The sequence below is a fragment of the Pongo pygmaeus genome, chromosome 1 (genome assembly GCF_028885625.2).
Source record: "Pongo pygmaeus isolate AG05252 chromosome 1, NHGRI_mPonPyg2-v2.0_pri, whole genome shotgun sequence".
Taxonomy (NCBI): Eukaryota; Metazoa; Chordata; class Mammalia; order Primates; family Hominidae; genus Pongo; species Pongo pygmaeus.
Window position 1 is genome coordinate 222,196,210 of NC_072373.2, and position 10,727 is coordinate 222,206,936.

The 10,727-nt window shown below is 51.9% G+C and overlaps 1 protein-coding gene across 7 annotated transcripts in view; it reads left to right on the plus strand.

The window, feature by feature from the left end:
* SLC2A5 (solute carrier family 2 member 5) overlaps positions 1-8,397 on the plus strand; it is a 47,809-nt gene extending 39,412 nt beyond the window's left edge. For all 7 annotated transcript variants that reach the window (XM_054440624.2, XM_063668175.1, XM_054440632.2 and 4 more), the window contains 8 exons: positions 3,411-3,563; positions 5,158-5,283; positions 5,360-5,547; positions 5,685-5,795; positions 6,419-6,520; positions 6,842-6,917; positions 7,323-7,450; positions 7,555-8,397. In XM_054440624.2, the coding sequence (XP_054296599.1) occupies positions 3,411-3,563; positions 5,158-5,283; positions 5,360-5,547; positions 5,685-5,795; positions 6,419-6,520; positions 6,842-6,917; positions 7,323-7,450; positions 7,555-7,758 (1,088 nt within the window). In that variant the 3' untranslated portion in view covers positions 7,759-8,397. The remainder of the gene's footprint in view (positions 1-3,410; positions 3,564-5,157; positions 5,284-5,359; positions 5,548-5,684; positions 5,796-6,418; positions 6,521-6,841; positions 6,918-7,322; positions 7,451-7,554) is intronic.
* Positions 8,398-10,727: the final 2,330 nt, after the last annotated feature.

The following is a 10,727-nucleotide window of genomic DNA, read 5'->3' on the forward strand; positions in this document are numbered from 1 at the left end:
TTGCTCATGTGGGTTACATTGATCAATATTGACTGTATTAGAAATGGCAACCGAGAGACATATTAATTCATTTTTTAAAATAAGCCTATTACATGAAGAGTGGCCTTGTTTGACATTTTTGCAAATCTCTTTAATGTCTGGCTTAACAGAAGACAGCTGAATTCTCAGATGTACTTCTGGGTCGGGTCAGTTGTGATGTGGCCTGGCAGGAAGTCTCTGGGAAACTCCCATATGCTCATGAGAGAAAGAAAATGAAGAGCAAATATCATCTCAGGATTATTATGAAAATAGTTTTGATCTCACAGATACCCTTAAAAGGTCTCAGGATCCCCAGGTCCTCAGATCACGGTTTGAGAACACTGGCCGTTAGGGGCATAATCCATTTGCCATCAGTTTTTCACATACCTCCAGCAAGTCAGCAAAGTGGATCATCAAGCTATGTGCTGCTTAGACACTCATTTTAAAACCACCCATATGGCCGGGTGCGGTGGCTCATGCCTGTAATACCAGCACTTTAGGAGGCTGAGGCAGTTGGATCACTTGAGGTCAGGAGTGCGAGACCAGCCTGGCCAACATGGTGAAACTCGGTCTCTACCAAAAATAAAAAAATTAGCCGGGCATGGTGGAGTAGGTCTGTAATCCCAGCTACTAGGAGGCTGAGGCACTAGAATCGCTTGAACCCAGGATGGGGAGGTTGCAGTGAGCTGAGATTGCGCCACTGTACTCCAGCCTGGGCAGCAGAGTGAGACTCTGTCTCAAAAACAAAACAAACAAACCAACACAAAAATAAAACCACCCATATGAGCAAGAACCACATTGCTCACTCTAAAATGAAGTAAACAACTACCTTGACAAGGGGGGTGCCAAGATGAGTATGACTTTGACTGGAACATGCTCACAGTTCACTGATTTGTTATTAATCAACTTCTTCGCAGGAAGACTGAAGGTATTCATTGGCTCAGAGGAATTTAAACTTTTTGTTTGTTTGTTTGTTTGAGGTGGACTCTTGCTTAGTTGCCTAGGCTGGAGTGCAGTGGCGCGATCTCGGCTCATTGCAAGCTCCACCTGCTAAGTTCAAGCAATTCTTGTGCCTCAGCCTCCTGAGTAGCTAGCACTACAGGCATGTGCCACCGTGCCCAGCTAATTTTTTTTTATTTTTCGTAGAGATGGGGTTTCGCCATGTTGGCTAGGCTGGTCTCGAACTCCTGGCCCCAAGTGATCCACCTGCCTCAGCCTCCCAAAATGCTGGGATTACAAGCGTGAGCTACAGTGCCTAGCAGGAGGAATTTAACCTTCAAAAGCCAGGCCAGGTGCGGTGGCTCACGCCTGTAATCCCAGCACTTTGGGAGGCTGAGGCGGGTGGATCACCTGAGGTCGGGAGTTCAGAACCAGCCTTGCCAACATGGTGAAACCCCGCCTCTACTAAAAATACAAAAATTAGCCAGGCGTGGTGGTGGGCACCTGTAATCCCAGCAACTCAGGAGGCTGAGGCAGGAGAATCACTTGAACCCAGGAGGCAGAGGTTGCAGTGAGCTGAGATCGCACCACTGCACTCCAGCCTGGGCGACGAGCGAAACTCCGTCTCGGAAAAAAAAAAGCCACTTTGCTCTGACTCTAGTATCAGAACTGGCTGGCTGGGAGGTCCTAGTGGAGTCATTTTAAAGACAAAAATAGAGATTGCTTTCCACCAACATACAGGTAACCCCATCTGTTCACAAACCTCCTGAGGTTTGACTATTAATGTCCTTCACCAAGATGCTCTTGCCGCTAAGTGGCTCTTGTTAAGTGGTGAGGACACAGCCTCCCACTTCAGCTCCCAGGAGGCCTTCCCTTCCTTTGCAGCCCTTTGCCCTAGGCCTGTGAGGTGTTGCTCCCTCTTCCCACCTAGACATGCTAAGAGCTGCTTTAAAGACTGCCCCTCTTTGCTCTGAAAATGAGGAAGAATCGATATTAATGAACTGTGATGTCTCTTTTGAAATACTAAGTAGAGACATCTGTGGGTAGAATTGCCAAGCAGGAAAACATGGCCTCAGGTACCCTCCCATCTCAGTGCTATTAAATACCCCACCATCAACAGCAGCTCCAACCTCTGCTCACTCCAAACTCTGTTCCTGAGAGTCTCCCTTCAGAGACCCACGTCCCTGAGCCTCCATTTGACTCAGGATTTGGTACCTGATACTTGGACTCGTGAAACTTCCTCTCCATCCCCAGCCTCTGGATGTGCTTTTAGGAGAATTAAATAGGACAATATATGTGAAAATACTTTGGAAGCTGTAAAATTAAATTCTGCCTATGTTTTTTAATTGACATCAGGCAACACATCATTCTAAAATATAGAGTAAGTTTTCCCTCCACCAGATTCCAGTATGATGGGAAAATTTACAAGTTTAAATACTGGGGATTCAGAAGTAGTCCAGGCATTACAGAAATCTCAGAAATGCAGATATTCCATAATATGTATTGACATTTTTAATGCTTACAGAGACATATAACTTGTGCTTAAAGGTGTATGAAACTATCGCTGCATTGGTTTATTTACTGTTCCTATAAGGTAAAGCTGGGGGCTAGGGGTCTTGGGCCATACACACATACACACACATACACACATGCCATATATATACATGCACATACACATGCCCTATACACACACACACACACACACCCAGGCCACATATACACACACACACACACACACACACACAGAGGCCATATATATATATATATGTACACACACATGCCATATATATATATATATACACACACACACACACACCAGGCCATATCCATATATACACACACACATACACACAGGCCATATATATATATACATATATATACACACACAGAGGCCATACACACATACACATACACGCCATATGTAAATACACACAGGCCATATATATCGCGCGCACACACACACACACACACACACACACATACATATTTTTAGTGGAAACAGGGTTCCACTATGTTGCCCAGGCTGGTCTCAAACTCCTGGCCCCAAGTAATCTATCCTCCTCACTTAGCCTCCCCAAGTGCTGAAATTATAGGCACGAGCCATCACACCCAGCTGCCTTGCCTTTTATTAAACAGACCCTCCTCAAAAAGCAGAAACATGAGTGGGTCTAGACTCAGGCCGGGGAGCGGGGAAGGCCGTAGATCCAGTTGGCCAGTGTCCCCAGATGATACGGGCCAAAGCAAGGGCCCCTGTGCATGAGCTCCTTTGATCTGTTTCTCTTTCCTTAAAGTATAAAGGGCTAAGAATTAAAATAGGTGTTTGCGTTCTCCTCTGCAGTTTTGAGAGAGTTCTGGCCCAAATAATGTTATTGCTAAAAACAGTATACTTGAAGATAGCTTGTCCCTGCCAGACTAATTTATTCTGATGGTGTTTCTATTTTACCTCCTCCCAGGTGTATCTTCCAACGTGGTCCCCATGTACTTAGGGGAGCTGGCCCCTAAAAACCTGCGGGGGGCTCTCGGGGTGGTGCCCCAGCTCTTCATCACTGTTGGCATCCTCGTGGCCCAGATCTTTGGTCTTCGGAATCTCCTTGCAAACGTAGATGGTGAGTTCAGGACATCTTGGGACCACCCCCACCCCTTCACCACTACCCTTGGCCCCCTCCTTGTGTTCCAAAGCCACCACCACAGGACAGGACTTTCTGCAGACTGGTCTCTTCTAACAGGCTGGATGTCCTTGGGGGGCCCATCCTGTCCTGAGCCAACACAGCAGGCCCTGGACAAAGGCGTGATAATGGACTAGCCAGTGTTTACTATCTAGTCCCTCTTAGGAGATGGATGAGGTGGCTTTGAGTGATTGGCTTCTCTGCCTGCTCAGCGACTGTCCATATGGAGGCCCATGGCATAGCAATGACAATAGTGTGCCAGGCTCTGTGCGTGGGGCAGACCCAGCATCAGTTCATAGGACCCTCCCAGCAATGCTGCTGCCTGGGGCTCAGTGATTATCCCATTTTGCAGACCAGAAAGAGAAGTACCAGGAGTCAGGGTGGCCTGGCCCCATGGGGGAGGTGGTGAGGACATCCCAGACCCTGCCTCCACCTTCCCCAAGACAGCCTGGGGCCTGGCATGGGGCAGGTGCACAGACACCTGTAACTGGGGTTGTTTTTGCATGACTTTCCCTTTAAACTATCATCAGTCATCCTGTCAGCCAAAACATAAGCCAGTTCCCCCCAGGGTTCTACACACCGCCTGCAAGTCAGTCAAGTGGATCATCAAGCTCTGTGCTGCTTAGACACTCTCTATAGAAAGTGCTTATCGTGGGCCAAGTGCCAAGTCTTTTTTAGTAACTCATGTATTCCTCAGAACAGCCCTATTAAGCCTGTACCAGTATCATACCCATTTTACAGGTGTATCACAGGTACAGAGAGATTGGAAAACTGGTCCAAGGTCTCATGAGGATGCAGACCCAGCGGCACAGACCTAGGTCCCTGTTTAAGTACCACATGCTCCTGCCTCTCCTTCACTCCTGCATGTGTTGGGGACACTTACGCCAAGGCGCCACGTTCTCATTAGGAGCTGGGACCACAAGTGAATAAGCCAGGTTCCTGTCTCAGGGAGCGCGATAGCAGGACTTAGAACCACACATGGCCCTCTAGGCATTTGTGAAGCTCTGTGCTTCATTTTTTTGCTTTGCCTGTAGTTTTGCCTTTGCAGTACCAGTGCGGCCAGCCCATGTGTCCCCTCTATGTGGAATGTTAAGGATATTCCCACTTTTTCTGGTGTCCTTTCTATTATAATCAGAGCTGCCGTGACCATTCCAGTTCAGGCATCCTGGTGGCCTGGCTTCTCTGGGCATAGAGCTGGGAGCGGGCAGCTGGGTCAGGCCAGGTGTGCCCAGCTCCTCCAGCCCCTGCGAGACTGTCCTCTGAAGGACACGGGGACGTTCTCGCCAGCACTTGGTATTGCCGGCCTTGTCGGTGTGGTCTGTCTGATGGGCGCAGGGGTGCGTCGCTGCTGAGCCCTGCTGCAGGTGTTTCCCGAGTGTCCACCGTCGGGAGTTGCTGTTCTTAGGGCTGGGAAAGCTGTGCCCTCCTGGAGCCTGCACCCCACTCAGGATGACGGGGCTGGGGCCGGCTCTGCAGAGGGCGCCTTCGGGGTGGTGGGGAGGCCGCTGGTGCCAGCTCGCTGCCTTCCTCCCAGGCTGGCCGATCCTGCTGGGGCTGACCGGGGTCCCCGCGGCGCTGCAACTCGTTCTGCTGCCGTTCTTCCCTGAAAGCCCCAGGTACCTGCTGATTCAGAAGAAAGACGAAGCGGCCGCCAAGAAAGGTAACGAGGGCTCGGGCGGGGGCAGCCTCCAGGTTCTGCCCCCCAGCCCTGGTCCGACGGTGCCGCTTCTCCCCAGCCCTACAGACGCTGCGCGGCTGGGACTCTGTGGACAGGGAGGTGGCCGAGATCCGGCAGGAGGATGAGGCAGAGAAGGCCGCGGGCTTCATCTCGGTGCTGAAGCTGTTCCGGATGCGCTCGCTGCGCTGGCAGCTGCTGTCCATCATCGTCCTCATGGGCGGCCAGCAGCTGTCGGGCGTCAACGCTGTATGGGCCGGGCTGCGGCTCGGGAGCTGGGGAGGGCTCGGGGGGCGTGGGGCGCAGGTCCTGGGGCGCCGGGCGTGGGTCCTGGCGCCGAGGCCGCCTCCTCCGGGCAGCCGCCCAGCCCCGCGCTTGCCTTGCAGATCTACTACTACGCGGACCAGATCTACCTGAGCGCCGGCGTGCCGGAGGAGCACGTGCAGTTCGTGACGGCCGGCACCGGGGCCGTGAACGTAGTCATGACCTTCTGCGCCGTGAGTGTCCTTGGAGCTGCCCGCAGCCTCCACCCAAGGCCCCTCGGGTCCCCACGCCCCAGCCTCGGCGCCGCCAAAAGGGCAGCCCGTGGCCCCAAAACGTGGAGGACCAGCCGCTACTACAGAAACTCCGTGTGGGAGGTGGCCCCGCACCGGCCCCTCACACCTGGGGCTGCCGAGCCGCACCGGGCCCGGGGCCACCACCTGACAGGGACGTAGGGGTGCCTGGACCAGGCAGCACCCACTGCTGGGTGGCTCCGAGCGTGGGCTACACGGAGTGAGGCTTGGCCACCTCGGGATGGGAGCAGGCTCCGTGAGGGCAGCGTCTCCGGTGCATGCAGACATCTGGCCTCCCGAGGGCAGGAATCCTGAGGCTCAGGGTTGTGGGATTAGGAGGCCCTAGAGCTGAGTCTCAAGGGTGGGCAGCTGGGGTCCCGCATCACAGCCACAGCCGACTTCCCGCTGGCTGCCCAAGGGCATGTCTTGCCCATGTGAATGTGAGTGTGCCTGCACACAGGTGGGCACCCGGTCCGCCCAGCTCTCCTCACAGCTGCCGCATTGGAGGGGGCTGGAGGGAGGTGAAGCTGGGCCTCTCCCGCCTGAGCCCTGCCACCCTCCTGTAGGTGTTCGTGGTGGAGCTCCTGGGTCGGAGGCTGTTGCTGCTGCTGGGCTTCTCCATCTGCCTCGTAGCCTGCTGCGTGCTCACTGCGGCCCTGGCACTGCAGGTGAGGACGGGCCAGGGTCCCAGGATCCCAGAGTTGCACCAGGAAGACCAGTGCCCCTCCCACCCTGCACCTCCACCTGCCTTAAAAGGAAGAGGGGTCACAATGAGCTGTTTAGCAAATACAACTGGCCAGACATCTGGGGACCGTGTGTCCTGCCAGCTCATAGCCCACGTTCAGCTGATTTCCCAGTGGCTCATCGAGGTGGCACTGCTGGGGGGGGAGCCAGGTGCCATCCTCCACCCACCAGGACAGGTTGGCCGCCCCCTGGGGTCCCATCCTAGCTTGTCTGCTCCAGGTGAACCAACTGCTTTCTCTCCACAGGACACGGTGTCCTGGATGCCATACATCAGCATCGTCTGTGTCATCTCCTACGTCATAGGACATGCCCTCGGGCCCAGTACGTACCCAAAGCTGGCCTCAGGGTGTCACAACCCCCTCTGGTCCCAGAAGCTCCGGGCTGGAGCTCCTTAGAGATACCAGGATGGCCAATGCAGCCCGGAAATGGCATCTCTTCCCCCTTCCACTGCAAGGGGGTGGGTGGCACATAATGAGAGTGAAATGGTAAAATGGTGGTGTGGGTGGGAACACACAGACTGTGCAGGCAGCAGAGTGGGCCTAACGGGTGGTTGCTGGCCTGCCATCCCTGTACACTGCCGTTTGCCTCCTACGTGCTGCCGCACATGCCCAAGAGTCCTGGAGACGCCGCTGTCCTGGGGCCAGCTACCTGATGGGTCTGCATGGCCAGGCCTGGGATGCTTGGGCCCGCTCTGCCTTCAGGGAGGCTGCTCTCCTCCCCCTACAGGTCCCATACCCGCGCTGCTCATCACTGAGATCTTCCTGCAGTCCTCTCGGCCATCTGCCTTCATGGTGGGGGGCAGCGTGCACTGGCTCTCCAACTTCACCGTGGGCTTGATCTTCCCATTCATCCAGGTGAGTGGGGCCCGGGGCCCACGCTCACCAGATCCCCGTGCAGTAGAGTGCGAGCCCCTGGGCAAACCACGTCCCACACGTGTCACCTGCCTCTCTTCCCGCAGGAGGGCCTCGGCCCGTACAGCTTCATTGTCTTTGCCGTGATCTGCCTTCTCACCACCATTTACATCTTCTTGATTGTCCCCGAGACCAAGGCCAAGACGTTCATAGAGATCAACCGGATTTTCACCAAGATGAATAAGGTGTCTGAAGTATACCCGGAAAAGGAGGAACTGAAAGAGCTTCCACCTGTCACTTTGGAACAGTGACTCTGGAGAGGAAGCCAGTGGAACCGGTCTGCCAGGGGCTTCCCCCTTTGGCTTATTTTTCTGACTTCTAGCTGTCTGTGAATATCTAGAAATAAAACAACTCTGATGTGGAATGCAGTCCTCATCTCCAGCCTCCCCACCCCAGTGGGAACTGTGCAAAGGGCTGCCTTGCTGTTCTTGAAGCTGGGCTGTCTCTCCATGTTGGCCTGTCACCAGCCCCGAGTCAAGCAAACAGCTGGTCCTCCACTTTGCTGGTTCAGCCTTCGTGTGGCTCCTGGTAACACGGCTCCACCTTGCTGGGTCAACCTTTGTGTGGCTCCTGGTAACATAACAAAAACAGTTACTATAGTGGTGAGATGGAAGGAATCAAATTTTGCCAGAGAAACTAACTTGGTGGCCCTGACAGGTCTTCCGGGCCTGTCTAAAATTTTTTTAGAGCCAAATTCATCCTCTTACCAGATCCTTTTCCAGAAATACCTGTCTAAGAAGGTGTGATGTCAGAAACAATGACATCCAGAAAGCTGAGGAACAGGTTCCTGTGGAGACACTGAGTCAGAATTCTTCACCCTAAATTATACTGTTAGTGGAAAATGGAATTGCTTCTGTGTAGTCAATAAAATGAATCTGATCACTTTTCAACACGACGTGCTGCTGTTCTTTGAGCAAGTGGAAGGCAGGAGGATGTTCCCTGCTCCTTCAGGCAGTTTTTTTTTGTTTTTATTTTTGCTTTTTTTTTTTTTTTTTTCTGAGACGGAGTCTCGCTCTGTCGCCCAGGCTGGAGTGCAGTGGTGCGATCTCGGCTCACCGCAAGCTCCACCTCCCGGGTTCACACCATTCTCCTGCCTCAGTCTCCTGAGTAGTTGGGACTACAGGCGCCTGCCACCACGCCCAGCTAATTTTTTTGTATTTTTAATAGAGACTGGGTTTCACTATGTTGGCCAGGATGGTCTCGATCTCCTGACCTCCTGATCCACCCACCTCGGCCTCCCAAAATGCTGGGATTACAGGCATGAGCCACCGCGCCTGGCCACTTCAGGCAGTTTGACTGCATGAGTGTCAGTTCCTTGAGGGCAGGGGCATGGTCAGTTTTGTTTATGCCTGAATCCCCAGCATCTCGAAGACGGCCTCTGGAGGCTGAGGTGGGAGGATTGCTTAAGTCTGGGAAGTAGATGTTGCAGTGAGCTGAAATTGCACCCTATACTCCAGCCTGGGCAACATAGTGAGACTCCATCTCAAAAAAAATTTTTTTAATTGGGCATGGTGACATGCCTTTGGGGTCCCAGCTATTTGGGAGGCTGAAATGGGAGGATCACGTGAGCCTGGGAGGTCAAGGCTGCCCTGAGTCATGATCACATCACTGCACTCCAGCCTGCATGGCAGAAGGAGACCTTGTCTCAAATAAATAAATACATGTAAGATTGAGGAAGCTTCCAAATGTCCTCAGGTATGTAATGAAATCTTGAGGAGTCTTAAAATCTTGAAGACTATGGTGGGGGAGGAAGGGAAAAGCGGCAGGGTCTTGATATGGTTTGGCTGTGTCCCCACCCAAATCTTATCTTGAATTGTAGCTCCCATAATTCCCATGTGTTCTGGGAGGGACCCTGTGGGAGATAATTGAATCACGGGGGGCAATTTCCCCCATACTGTTCTCATGGTAGTGAATCAGCCTCATGAGATCTGATGGTTCTATAAGGGGTAACACCTTTTGCTTGGTTCTCATTGTCTCTTGCCTGCCACCATGTAAGATGTGCCTTTTGCTTTCTGGCATGATTGTGAGGCCTCCCCAGCCATGTGGAACGGTGAGTCCATTAAATCTCTTTTTCTTTACAATTTACCCAGTCTCTGATACATCTTTATCAGCAGCATGAAAATGGACGAACACAGGTCTCTCCCCAAAAATATAGAGAGCTGGAGGCTTTTCTTAGAGATATGAATAAAGGGTACGAGTGTGAGCGTATGTGCAAAAATATGGATAAAACCTTGAAAGTGCTGAATGGCCTGTGGCAAGAAGTGATGTCTTCTCATAGATGGGTGGCAGAGGCTGGTGGCCGGGAGAGACAGCAGTGGGACTTGGGAGCACTTTTTGTGGGTATGGAATGGAGATTCCACCAGCAACAAGCTAAACCACTCACAAGAGGGCCCAGAGGAAGTAAATAGAACACTTCCTTGGTTGAACCATCCTTGGCCTTCTGCAGCAAGGATCTGCAGCCTGGAAGGGGCACAGAAACAACCAAAGACGAAGGCTCTCAGAGCTGAGGAGAGGCGAGGTCAGAATATCAGAAGTCAAGAAACTGCGGCACCTCTAACACAGGGGAGGCTGTGTGTGAAGTTCATGGTTCTGGATGTCTGCTTCCTGGGTTCAAACCTTGGTTCTGCCACATTAATTGTGCAACTTGGGAAAGTTACTTGGCTTTTCTATATCTCAGTTTTCTCTTCTGTTAAATGGCACTAATAATAAATGTCTCACATGTCCATTGTGAGAATTAAATGACTTTATATGTTTTTGGTGTTTGGATCAGTGGCATGTATTTAGTTTTCTTAGGTACTTATAAGTGCTTGGGAATAAGCATTAATCTTGAGGACAAATAAACTCACAAATAAGATACAGTGAGAGGCCACTCTGCATGTATACTAGGATTGAGCAATCCGGTAAATGGATGGCAGATGGTGGGGGCCATTTCACAGTTGCAGTGGGAGGTTACAGATAAGCAGGGAGAGAGCGTGAATGATCCATGTGGTAGTAGATCACTCTACTCCAAGTAGACTTGGAGACCTTAGTATGAACTCACATGCAGTTTAATATAGATTCAGGCTACATATACAAATATTTATAGATAAGTATCTACACATGGGTTAGTAAAATACCGCAGGAAGAGAGATGTGGGAGTATAGAAGGGAGGTGAGAAATTTGGAAAAACAAGTATGATTTCTCCAGTTGGAGAAGATGTGATAGGAAAGTGAGGGATGGG